This window comes from Arachis ipaensis, chromosome B2 (genome assembly GCF_059453495.1).
Source record: "Arachis ipaensis isolate K30076 ecotype BB chromosome B2, ASM5945349v1, whole genome shotgun sequence".
In the NCBI taxonomy this organism is placed as follows: domain Eukaryota; kingdom Viridiplantae; phylum Streptophyta; class Magnoliopsida; order Fabales; family Fabaceae; genus Arachis; species Arachis ipaensis.
The window spans coordinates 29,174,346-29,188,261 of record NC_142437.1 but is presented as its reverse complement, the minus strand read 5'-3'; the positions used below and the strand labels follow the sequence as shown (position 1 = coordinate 29,188,261).

The window sequence follows — 13,916 nt, the reverse complement described above, 5'->3', positions numbered from 1 at the left end:
TTCTCAAAAGCATGGCCAAGACCACAGTTTACCATACCATCAGAGGAAGGCAAAAGTAAGATAGATGTTAATGCTCACCAAGTTTATTATACATGATTTTAAGTTCAGAATCAATACTAAAAAAGATATATGCTTCAAGCTAGTGAATTAAATTTTATGGAACAAAACATACAGCATTCACTTTTGTAAAAAAAAATAAAGCAAAATGAAAGAGCCAAGAGAGATATACAAAGTGAAAGTAAATAGCAGTAAAAAAGATGCATCAAATCAGAAGGCTACTGAAGCGACTGTTGTAAATAAGGGGATATACAATTAGTTCTTTTGCATCATAGTAAAACGAAATTCAAGAAAGGAAGGAAGGGGGAACGACGAAAAAAGCGGGAAATAAATACGTACAAGTATTATTTACTCATTTTCAGTCATTAATATATGCAAAGTATTCAAAACAGAAAAATCAAAACCAGCAAAGAAAGGACTGTTTTACTGAGAACCGAAAACTTATCCAACATTAATAAGCAAAAGATAGAGCAGGCCATATAAAAACTCTGCATAATGCCTCATCAACCATTAAATTGTGTAACATTACCTTACCCCAAACTTTAATAGGTATAAATTCATCCATTGTGCAATGATCTCACCATTCTCCATTTGAACAGCATCCACTGGGTTGATGCCATATAACCCTGCATGCTGCAAAATTAGATCAAATGAACAAATTAAGTATAAAATTTGCGTGATAGGAAACTAAGTTAACTCTTCAAGGAGGCCAATTGGCGAAGCTAATTTTCAACAAAATAGTGTAGCATATACGGTGAAAGTATTTACCTACCTCACAAAACTTAAGAACTGACATGTGGCAAGAGTGGCATAAGCAAACAATACCAAGAAGCCCTGTATTGCTGAGAAGAAGGTATCCACCTTTTAAGATAATATAAATACAAATGTGAGTTGTCAATATAGGTAGAATGGATATCCCTTAACTACAGTTGGGGTAAACAGAATCTTGCATCTCTCCCACAAATTATCTGAAACAATGATTAACTCCTCAGTAGCTACCTTGGCCTGCATTCAACTCTTTTTTAAAACTAACATAGTCATTCTGAACATGAATATCTTTTTAAAAGAGTAATAGAATTATAGAAATAAAAAACGCAGCAAAGGCAAGGGGGAAAGACACGGTAGTAAATAGAAGACACGAGTTAGCATTCGTAGTTATAATTTGGTGGTTAACATCCGTATACGTAATTACTTACTACAGTACATGGGGACACTTCAAATGAACTAGCATTAAGCTCAAATTCGTTTATTGATAGAATAAGTCGAAAAGCAATTTCTACAAATTTAATAGTAAATGAGCAAAATGACGTAATCTTCCTAGTTCAATAAATGTCAATTCAATCAATGAATGCAAACTATACAATCATCAATAAAAGGTAATTAGTAAATGGAACGAAATAACCAATCATCCAAAAATCTGAATCATCTTCAAGCTGCCATTCCAGTTTCAGGGGCCACAACAGAAGACCCAACTGGTATGGAACCCATCCCGGACTCTTCGTTACTTGTAGACGCACAAACCGGGATATTGGGACCAAGACTTGATGTTTTCACTTGATCAATAAAAGCCGACTTAGCTGCTGAGGTTGGTGCTGTTCCACCACCAATGTTCCTATCTTTTTCCATCTTATGCTGATTTTTCACACTGTCATGTCTTTTGCGCTGATCACAAAGCAAACACCACAGTCCATTACAAATGCATGAGAGTAACATAGTTTATAAATCCATAACACAATATGACGGATCAGCATACAATAAATGTCTAGACATAGTTATAGTATGAGATACCTTAGGGAGGATGCTGCTGATATTCGTTTCTGTATCATCGTCTACTGGCTCCTTTGGGATTCTACCAGGAGCATTAGGACAACTTTTGTTGTAGTGCCCTATCACACCGCAGTTTGAACACTTTCTCTGTTGCTTGAATTTTGAGTTTTTCTTGGGAGCTCCCTTACTCTTCACCACCAATGGGTCACCAACGCAGTCATCGTCTAAGTTAGCGTTACATGGATTTTCACCTCGCTTTTGGAGTTTTGTAATTGTGTCGACAATACTATTCATTGCTTCGACAAAATCACTTGAATTCTTACAGGCCAAATCCATCAACCTAGAACACTCAGCACCCAACACACCCAAACGACACTTTAGTACCTTATCAGAATCACTTGGATCATCGACGTTTGACTTCATGAAGTCACTCTTGGCATTCTTCGTCCAACGCTTGCACACTAAGCTTTTTGGAATAACTTCAACGTGTTGGTGCTTTAGGCAGGCGAATATATGCATGCAGGGAATTCCTCTATTTTCGAACCACAGACACTCGCAACGGAGAATCCCCCGAACTCTGTCAAACTCAACCACATGATGAATCTCTGGCACTCCAAAAATGTTACACTTGAAGTATAGTTTTCCACCATCCTGAATTACCAACTCTGTATTCATTGCACAAGCACCCTCAATTTCCTTCCTGACCTCCCGGAACATGGTACGAGTGAAAGTCTTTGCAACAAAATCTTCAAGTGTCGGCAAAGAAGTCACAAGTACTGGAGCGGTATATTTACTATTGAACTCTACAACTCTTTCATTGTTCCTGTAATGGCTAACCATGGTCTCCATGTTATTGATGAATTCAAGAAGGGTATCTTTCTTTCTCACATATGCTTTTATTAGAGAGTTAATCCCTTCACACTGGGATGTTGTCCTGATTCGTCCAAAAAATTGGTCCCTCAAATATGCAAGAGCCCATAGATTCCTCATCTCATAGGTTTGGACGACCCAAGAGTTGCTTGATAAGTTATACCTAGCCACCATGTCTTCCCACTTGACCTCAAACTCTTCAACACTCACATTGGCATAAATCAATTGCTTGAAGTCCATTAGAAATCCACTGTTCTTAACCTTCTCGCATGCATTCCTATGTAAGTGCCATGCACATAGTCGATGTGTTGTAGAAGGAAAGAATTGAAAGATCTCCGTCGGTGACAAATGCCGTAGGGTGTTTACTCCCCATTGCTTCCAAAAAAGTTTCCAAGAGCCACTTGTATGAACCAATATCCTCATTAACAAGAAGACCACAACCGAATACGATGGTCTGCCCATGATGATTGCTACCAGAAAATATAACAAGTGGTTTATTGTAGACATTCCTATTTTAAGTCGAATCAAATGTCAATACATCCCCAAAGCACTCATAATCAATGCGGCTAGTCCCATCAGCCCAGAACAAATTTTCCAATCGATTCTCATTACTTAATGTGTACTTGCCAAAGAAATAAGAATCGTTCCCAGCTTTACCTCTCAGATAGCTTATTGCAGCATTTGCATCACCACCCTTCACATTTTCCTTCCTATATTGAGTAATGAGGTTGTACATGTCTTTTTGGTTGAATGGCAAGTTTGCATATCCACCTTTTTTTAGCAGCCAAGTATCCCAAGATGTGACAGGTCCTGATGCCTATGTCGTGCAAATTCTTCGCCTGAGCTTTATCCGAGACACTGAATGTGCGATACTCAGGCATCATGCTAACGTCAAGTGGAGCAACTAATTCATGAGAGTGCTCTTCGTAGAACGAAACAACCTTCCATTGCTGAATTTTTGTATCTAGTCTTGCACGAATTCTAGCCGGGCAACAACTTCGAGTTAGGGGTCGGTGGTCCCTGATTCTTTCGTCCTTTTCAACCTCTTCCTTTCTTGAGCCCGCCCGATTGTAAACAATTTGGCGCATAATTACGGAACCATCGCTATCACGTCTGACTTCATCCAACCTCACAGCGAAACTGTGCATCATTGCATAAGTCTTGTAGAATCGATAGACAGCTTCCTCATCTGTAAACTGAAGTTGCATGATATCTTCTCGTGACAGCTCTGCTATTCTCTTATCTTGAGGTCTATCTTAATCAGCCTCTGAATCGTCGTCTAAAAAGTCTAGATCGTCTCTTCTAGGGAACCCAACATCGAAGTCTGATCCGAAAAAATTGCTATCCGACGGATCCATCTCCCAAAAACGAAGATACACCTCCAATTTATAAAAAAACAAACACATCACGACACAATTAACATTTCACAGATATATAGACTACAAAAATTACCACAAATTCACATAAAATACAGCAACACCTTTTAAGGAACTAAAAGTTTTTAATACAATCCATCCAATTGTATTTACTTTTATGTCCCTCATTTGGTTGACTATCTTCTTTGTATCTTAAAGATCTAAGCATAACAACATATATTTAGATTAATTTTTTTTTAAATGAGCATCAATGATTTCATCACTTTAGAATTTCATTTGTAATGGTCTGTACGAAATAGAATGACATTCTCACCAAAATTGAGGTGGCTGCAGTGGTTGGCGTGGCTGCAGTGCTGCGGGCAGCGGGGCTGGGTAAATGGGTGGGTAGAGCTTGATTTGCCTTTTTCTTTCAATTTCAGATAGGAATGGGGCTGAGGTGCATTGAGTTTCTGCAAAATGATAAAAAAATATAACTTAAACTTTTTTAGTGCTTACAGAAATTATATATCCAGTCCTCTTATAAAAATATTTAATTACAAAGTTGTCCTATTTTAGTTAAGATATTAACTCAAACTAAAACTAAACATCCATAATAATTAGCATTAAATCATATCCAGATTCAACATGTATAGCATTTAGTTCAGTTAGTACAAGTAACTACATTTATCCCATAATACATCACTAACCAATAATAAACTGTTATTTAGAATATCCAAAAATTATGTGCATTTATTTCATCCAAGCCTATATAAATCAGACTTCAGTTCCATACTTTGTTCTTTCCTAGTATAAACAATTCGATGGAGTCCTCAATAAATCTATGTTCTACACAATTCAAATAAGAGACAACGGAGTATCAATTTAAGACGCATCCATGTCCCAGGTTCCCCTCACCTTTTTTTATTTTTAAATATCATTTCTTTTCTCAGTAAGAGCATAAGTAAAACTACATTAAATACAATAAACCAGAGGAATGAAAGAGTCAAAATAATGTCATAGTCCGTACTCCATATAATATCCTCACTGCCTGAATATAGTATGCTGTCTAGTTGAAAATGTGTACTATAATATCGGTGCCCAAGATTCAGAAAAGAGTTCATATAGTTACAGTTTTCAGGATCTCATCCTTTAACATGCAAGATGATTATTAGGTATACATAACATCAGCTAGTAACAAGAAGAGTGTGGCATTCTTATGTCTAATACATTTCAAACTCTTACCGAATCTTACCCTTTGCAATTCTTGAAAAGTTTACTCTATATCAAGTAACGAATTCATATATACTGGATTAAACTGCAAAAATTAAAGAAAAAAAAAACCACGTGCAAAAGCACCATTCCTAGAGGATGTAATTTATACAGTCTAACATAATAAATGCATCCATGACCAATTACACGACTTAATCTCGTGACCTTAAGGTCATACAAAGATAACTCAACCATTGCTCCAAGACATCTCTTTTATCAAAATGCAAATATTTGAAGATAAATTTCAAACCAGCATAACAGCACCTTTTCTGTTTGTTGTACAGTATTGTAAGACCTCGTGTAATGCCACTGGTTTGATATCTGACACTACCCTCCAACCAGGTTACAAGAGTAGGATCAACAGCTGTAAGAAATGCGGTGGGGTCATGAAGGTAAACCCCTGCACAGAAAAAAACACATACATTAGAAAAAAAAGCAAAAAAAAACAGGTTAAAGTCAGTATAAAATGCAGAGGCAGCAGCTGAAAAACCAAGGATTTTCCCGTTTCAGAAATAGAAACGTCTACCCAAAACATGTTATAGTTGTGAGCTCAAGTAAAAGACAACTATAACAACAAGAAAAGATTATAATTACTATAAGTGGATTATATTAATTTCACAGATTTGAAGTCAAATTCCATCTACTTGCGCAGGGACCCAATTCAACAAAGCAACCGTTGCTTACCAACTTTTCGTTTTTCTATACAGCAACTCGCTGACAAATGCTTTCCATAATCCCACATAATCATATTTTAATATTTGGTACACAACGCTTACTCTTTCTGTCACTAATTAATTTCAAGAAGATAAAATAAAAAAACAAAAGAAAACACCAACAACAACACGACATCAGCAACTATAACATGAAAAGTTCGGAAAAATAACACAACAACATCGAAGGTGTGTCTGATCAAAATTAAATCTACTCTTATGCCAATTACATACTTCAATTCCAATTAACTCAGTTCAGAACAAAATTAAAGGACATCAAGCAAACAATGAACAGCACAAAACTCAGGGTAGAATAAACCAATATAAATACTACAAAATGATTCCAAGTCACAGCAAACAGAATTCAAATTCCATCTAACGAAGATCATGAAAAAAGTTAAGTAGTTAACCACAATACATGATTCCTATTCCCCAGTCACAGAAAATAAGACATGCAGCACTAAAAATCATGAACAACTTAGGTTAAGGATCTTAATGATAACAAGTCTATTATTGAATAATGTGTATTTCTTGATTCAAAATAGGTGTCTTAGGCATCAACAAGTTAACGACTGTGACTAGGACAAGTATAAAAGGATACTATAGGAGTATAGTAGATATAGTAGAAAAATTGATCTGATTAAAAACTATGATGAGTTAAATATCTCTTTAATAGAAGTTCCAATGATATACTGTGATAACGTCAGTGCAGTATTATTAGCTATCAATCCTATTTTACATTATAAGTCTAAATATTTTAAGACATGCTTGTATTTTTTTAGAAATCATGTAAATAACAAAGAAATCGGAATATACCAAATCTCAAAAACTGTGCAAGTGGATGATATTTTCACAAAGGTTATACACTCATAAAACTTTCTACACTTCAGAGACAAACTTAGCATTAGTGATCAAGGTCAAATCAGCACAGCAACAGCAGTTGTCTAGAAAGCATAATTTAGAGATGATGAAGATCAAAGAAAAAAGAAACAGCTTAAAAAATAAGAAAATTAGAGATAATGATAGGAGTTACGGTATGTATATATCTTAGTAAGGACTTTCTTAATTATAGTTACTAATGGGTCAGCACAAATTAGTTATAATTAGCTTAGTTATAGCTAGAGGTTAGTAAGAAGGAGTACATGCTAACAACTTTTGTTAGTTAGTTTATAATAGTAATTTCCTTTCTCATTGTAATTCACTTGGCTTTCACCTCATGTCATACCAGAATCATCTCATTTTGATTGATTCAATGTATCTCTCAACCAATTCCTCTTCTTCCTTCTCTACCTTCTAAGGCTTGGGGTTTTTTATTTCAAACAAAATGATTCTAAGTCACAGCAAGCAAAATTCAAAATACAGCTAACAAAAATTATGAGCAAGATTAAGTAATTAACCAAAACAAATTATTCCTATTTCCTAGTCACAGAAGATAAGATATTCAGAACCAAAAATCAAGCACAACTTTAAAATTTCAGAATTAGTAACCACAAGCATCAACAGCGCAAAACTCTGGCTAGAATACACACATAAATGAATACTATACAAATACAAGTTTCTTCAAATCCTCTACCAACTCTTTAGGGTTCAGTTATAGCAAAATACAACACAAAATATCTGTCTAACCTTAATACTTATAAAATTAAGCATACTACAGAATAAGAGCAGCTGGATAAGAGGGCCACCATCAACACCGAAACAATCACAAGCATACAGAACATGTGAATATTATTATACCAAACATAATAATAAAATAGCTCTTCTAATGCATCTCTAAAAATATCCCAAATAAAGAAAACTACATAATCTGATCCACCTGGTTCAGAAAGCTACATACATTAGAAAAATTAAGAATCAACTAAGAGAAAAATAAAAAGAAAGCATGGTTGATTCGATTCAATTGACTGAGATGAAGAATCAAACAGGGCTGAGAAGCTGAGAGTTTAAATGTTAAACCTCAATATTCAAGTAACATGACTCCATTATTGTTATTATTACACCCTTCTGATGTCACAAATTCAATACATATTATGGTCCGTTGACACTAGTGTATTCACAACTTGGCCTCATCATTCTGATTCATACCTTAAGTAGAAGAAAAAGTCCCAATAAGCTTTCATTACAATTTTTTACAAAGAGTTGGGGCTTTCGTTCGGAGTTCATGCCATTGATAATTACGAGAGGCATGAAGCCGTGAATCAGTAACATAGGCAGTGCAAATTTTAACAAAGTTCACCACAATGAGTAACAACAAGCAAAAGCACTGAAGGAACACTCAGTAATATAGGCAGTTCAAATTTTAACAAACCTTATCATGATGATTAACAACAACAAAAAGAACTGAAAGAACAATGAATCAGTAACATGGGCAGTGCAAATGTAAATTTTAAAAGTTATCAACTCAAAATTTATCATCAAATACAATCAGTGAGCAAAGCCAAGTATTCAAGCACTGACTGAGCATTCTGTTCTGATTCTGTGACTGAGAAGCAATAAATTCAGCAACAAGTGCAAGTTACAGTAACAAATTTAACAAATCCTAGTAAAGTACCGATTTACAGCAAAAAGGCGAACTTATTGATTACCAATTTAGCAACATGCGGGAACACAAGGAGAAACATATGTAAATTAACCATGCACAGCCAGCTGTTTAATGCCTTTTTAATCAGAATAAACAACCAAAACTAGTGCATGGATGATATGTACATAAAATCAGATGAAAAAACCAGTTTACAGAGGTCTTCAAGGAACTCAGACTATGTACTGGGTTTCATGTCATTGAATTTAACAATGAATGAATGCTTGATGAGCTCAATTATCATTTCGCATACATATTACCATAGTTCTCACTCACTAACAATGTACCTCCTAATTGCCCATAAAACCCTTATCATAGTCATATCATATTTCCTTAAAAAATCAAAACGCATACATAAAATATTTATTAGTGTTTAACCAATGCAACCCATTAAGTCCTAACAAAATTAGAATTTAAATCAAAGGGATGCACTAATCATGGACTTCAACACCACATCTAACTTTCATAGTAAACAATCTCAAATACAATGATCACCAATATCCAGCAAATAAACAATAGATATACAGCAACAAGTTAGCAAATAAACAAGAACAAGACCTAAATAGAAAATCCAACAAATGAAGTCGCAGCAACCGAACAATTTGACAAATTAGGATAACAGCAGCCCAACAATTTAGCAAATCAACTTAAGAAATTCAATAACAAAAAATCACAACAAAAAAAAGGTAACACAAGAACACAAGAACAATTAGCAAATTAAGAAGTTCACAATAACAGTTTAAACATTTAACAGAAGAACACTAATGCAAGTGCAATCATCATGCTAACATGTTTTCTGCAAAGATGCTATTTGTATAGCTAAAATTTCCTAATTACTATGATCCAATTATTCTAATTTCACATTGATGAGCGGATAATTTATACGCTTTTTGGCATTGTTTTTACTTAGTTTTTAGTATGATTTAGTTGGTTTTTAGTATATTTTTATTAGTTTTTTAATTAAAAATCACATTTCTGGACTTTACTATGAGTTTGTGTGTTTTTCTGTGATTCCAGATATTTTCTGGCTAAAATTGAGGGAGCTGAGTAAAAATCTGATTCAGGCTGAAAAAGGACTGCTGATGCTGTTGGATTCTGACCTTCCTTCACTCAAAGTGAATTTTTTTGGAGCTACAGAACTCCAAATGGCGCGCTCTCAATTGAGTTGGAAAGTAGACATCCAGGGCTTTCCAGCAATATATAATAGTCCATACTTTGCTCAAGGATAGACGACGTAAACTGGTGTTCAACGCCAGTTCCATGTTGCAGTCTGGCGTCCAGCGCCAGAAACAAGTTACAAGTTGGAGTTCAACGCCAGAAACAGGTTACAACCTGGCGTTGAATGCCTAAAACAGCCCAGGCACGTGAGAAGCTTAAGTCTCAGCCCCAGCACACACCAAGTGGGTCCCAGAAGTGGATTTTTGCACTATCTATCATAGTTTACTCATTTTCTGTAAACCTAGGTTACTAGTTTAGTATTTAAACAACTTTTAGAGATTTATTTTTCATCTCATGACATTTTAGATCTGAACTTTATAATCTTTGACGGCATGAGTCTCTAAACTCCATTGTTGGGGGTGAGGAGCTCTGCTGTGTTTCGATGAATTAATGCAACTATTTCTGTTTTCTATTCAAACACGCTTGTTTCTATCTAAGATGTTCATTCGCACTTCAATATGATGGATGTGATGATCCGTGACAGTCATCACCATTCTCAACCTATGAACGCGTGCCTGACAACCACCTCCATTCTGCTTTCGATTGAATGAATATCTCTTGGATTCCTTAATCAGAATCTTCGTGGTATAAGCTAGAATCCATTGGCAGCATTCTTGAGAATCCGGAAAGTCTAAACCTTGTCTGTGGTATTCCGAGTAGGATTCAGGGATTGAATGACTGTGACGAGCTTCAAACTCGCGAGTGTTGGGCGTAGTGACAGACGCAAAAGGATCAATGGATCCTATTCTGACATGATTGAGAACCGACAGATGATTAGCCGTGCGGTGACAGCGCACCTGGACCTTTTTCACTGAGAGGATGGATGGTAACCATTGACAACGGTGATCCACCAACACACAGCTTGCCATAGGAAGAACCTTGCGTGCGTGAAGAAGAAGACAGGGAGAAAGCAGAGATTCAGAAGACAAAGCATCTCCAAAACTCCAACATATTCTCCATTACTGCATACCAAGTATTTATTTTATGTTCTCTTGTTCATTTGCAAGTCAACTGATAATTCTAATTGACCTCCTAACTGAGATTTACAAGATAACCAGAGATTGCTTCAAACCAACAATCTCCGTGGGATTCGACCCTTACTCACGTAAGGTATTACTTGGACGACCCAGTGCACTTGCTGGTTAGTGGTACGAATTGTGAAAAGTGTGATTCACAATTCGTGCACCAAGTTTTTGGCGCCGTTGCTGGGGATTGTTTGAATTTGAACAACTAAAGGTTTATTTTGTTGCTTAGATTAGGAATAATTTATTTTTGTTGCTATAGAGTCATTAAATTCTGAGTCCTTTATTTCCTTTTCAAAAATTTTTCAAAAATATTATTTTTCTTTATCAATTTTTAATTTTTTTCGTGAGTTTAGTGTCTTGTTCTAAGTTTGGTGTCAATTGCATATTCTATATTTTTCTTTTAAATTTTCGAAGTTGTGTTCTTTGATCTTCAAGTTGATCTTGTTTATTTGTCTTGTTTGGTTTTTAGTTTTTCTTGTTCTGTATCTTTTCTTGTTTTTCTTGTGTTTTTCCAAAGCATTAGTCTTCAAAAAGGAATTTATTTTTAGTTAGTGAAAATATACCTCTTCAAAACAAGTGTTATATTTACAGCTCAATTGGCTAGAGTATTGGTTTATGTTCTTGATGATTGGGCACCGGTTCTATTAAAAATCTTTTTCAAAAATAATTTTTCTTGATTTAATCTTGTGCCAAACTTTAAGTTTGGTGTTTTCTTGTTAATCTTTATATAATTTTCGAAAAGTTATTTTGGTCTTCTAAAAATTTGAAGTTTGGTGTTCTTTCTTTTGTTCTTGGTGTTCTTGTGAATCTTCAAAGTGTTCTTGAGTATTCTTTGTGTCTTGATCTTAAAATTCTTAAGTTTCGTGTTCCTTGGTGTTTTTCCTCCAAAATTTTCGAAAACAAGGAGCATTAGATCTAAAAATTTTAAGTCTTGTGTCTTTTATGTGTTTTTCTCTTTCATCATAAAATTCAAAATTAAAAAAAATATATCTTTTCTAACTATTTTTAAGCCATATTTTCGAAATTTTTTTATAAAAATTCAGATTTCAATTTCAAAATTTTTCAAATATTATCCTTTTAAGATTAAAAAAAAAATTTATATCTTTTTCAAAACAAATCTATATCTTTTCCTTCTTAAAATCTTTTCAACTCATAAATATTTTTTTCAAATCTTCACAATATCTTTTTCAAAACAAATTTATCTTTTTCAAATATCTTTTATATTTTTTTTAATTTTCAATTACATCTTTTTCCTATCATATTTATCTTTTACAAATCATATCTTCTATCTTATCTTTTCTCATAATTTTCGAATTACTTGGGTTGACTTGGTCAAAATTTTTCAAATCATATCTTTTTCAAAACTTCCTAACCAATTTTTTTTTCTTTTTTTCTTTCTCTCTCTCTATTTTCCAAAATCTTCACCCATTTTTATTTATTTTATTTTAATTTATTTTATTTTTGAAATAAATAAATAAATAAAGATATTTTTTCTCTATTTTACATCATCTCCCTTTCTCCATCATGGATCTAAGTGAAAATGAACAGTCCAGAAGGACTCTGGGGTCATATGCTAACCCCACCACTGCTTCATATAGGAGTAGTATCAGTATACCCTCCATTGGAGTCAGTAGCTTTGAGTTGAATCCTCAGCTCATTATCATGGTGCAGCAAAGTTGCCAGTCTTTCGGTCTTCCACAGGAAGAACCTACAGAGTTTCTGGCATAGTTTTTACAAATTGCTGACACAGTACATGATAAGAAAGTAGATCAGGATGTCTACAGATTATTACTGTTCCCATTTGCTGTAAAAGACCAAGCTAAGAGGTGGTTAAATAACCAACCTAAGGCTAGCATAAAGACATGGAAACAGCTGACAGAAAAATTCCTGAATCAATACTTTCCTCCAAAACGGATGACACAACTAAGGCTGGACATCCAAGGCTTTAAACAAGGAGATAATGAATCTCTTTATGATGCCTGGGAGAGATACAGAGAGATGCTAAGAAAACGCCCCTCTGAGATGTTTTCAGAGTGGGTTCAGCTAGACATCTTCTATTATGGGCTTATAGAAAGAGCTCAGATGTCTCTAGACTACTCAGCTGGTGGATCTATCCACATGAGGAAGACAATTGAAGAAGCTCAAGAGCTCATTGATACAGTTGCCAGAAATCAGCATCTGTACTTAAGCAGCGAACCTTCCATGAAAGAAGAGGCTAAAACAGTGACTACTGAACTCAGTCCTGCTAAACAAGCTACTGAATTCAATCAGTAATTGGATTTTCTAACAAAACAGTTAGCCGAATTCAAGGAGAGACTACAAGAGACAAGGATGGCTAATATAAATATGGAAGAACAATTAAAGCAAACAAAGCAGCAGCTATCAAAACAAATAACAGAAGAATGCCAAGCAGTTCAATTAAGAAGTGGGAAAATATTAAATACCCCACCTCAAGGCAGCAGGAAGCCAAGAAATGAACAAACTACCCAAATTCCATCTGAGGACAGTAAGAGTCCGGGGAAAAATAATTCTGGCGCTATGGTGCACGAAATTGTGATTACACATTCATAATTTGTCACAACCTCGATACAACTAACCAGCAAGTGCACTGGGTCGTCCAAGTAATACCTTACGTGAGTAAGGGTCGAATCCCACGGAGATTGTTGGTATGAAGCAAGCTATGGTCACCTTGCAAATCTCAGTCAGGCTGATATAAATTGATAATGGTGTTTTCGAATAATAATTAATAGAATAGGGATAGAAATACTTATGTAAATCATTGGTAGGAATTTCAGATAAGCGAATGGAGATGCTTTCGTTCCTCTAAATCTCTGCTTTCTTGCTATCTTCATCCAATCAGTCTTACTCCTTTCCATGGCTGGCTTTATGTGATACATCACCACTGTCAATGGCTACTTTCGGTCATCTCTCGGGAAAATGATCCAATGCCCTGTCACGGCACGGCTAATCGTCTAGAGGCATCACCCTTGCCAATGGCTTCATCTTATCTTCTCAGTGAATAATATGCTCACGCACCCTGTCACGGCACGGCTATTCATCTGTCGGT

At 35.1% G+C, this 13,916-nt stretch overlaps 2 protein-coding genes across 2 annotated transcripts; both read right to left on the bottom strand.

Annotated features, from left to right (window-relative positions):
• Nucleotides 1-1,277: 1,277 nt before the first annotated feature.
• Nucleotides 1,278-2,966, bottom strand: LOC107627087 (protein FAR1-RELATED SEQUENCE 9-like). Its single transcript, XM_016329952.3, has 2 exons — nucleotides 1,846-2,966; nucleotides 1,278-1,719 (listed from the first exon to the last, which is right to left on the bottom strand). The coding sequence occupies exons 1-2, from the start codon at nucleotides 2,932-2,934 to the stop codon at nucleotides 1,486-1,488; spliced, it is 1,323 nt and encodes a 440-aa protein (XP_016185438.3). The 5' UTR covers nucleotides 2,935-2,966; the 3' UTR covers nucleotides 1,278-1,485.
• Nucleotides 2,967-2,971: 5 nt separating this feature from the next.
• Nucleotides 2,972-3,902, bottom strand: LOC107627086 (protein FAR1-RELATED SEQUENCE 5-like). The gene is made up of 3 exons (XM_016329951.2): nucleotides 3,466-3,902; nucleotides 3,233-3,404; nucleotides 2,972-3,148 (listed from the first exon to the last, which is right to left on the bottom strand). The coding sequence occupies exons 1-3, from the start codon at nucleotides 3,900-3,902 to the stop codon at nucleotides 2,972-2,974; spliced, it is 786 nt and encodes a 261-aa protein (XP_016185437.2).
• Between the last annotated feature and the right edge of the window lie 10,014 nt (nucleotides 3,903-13,916).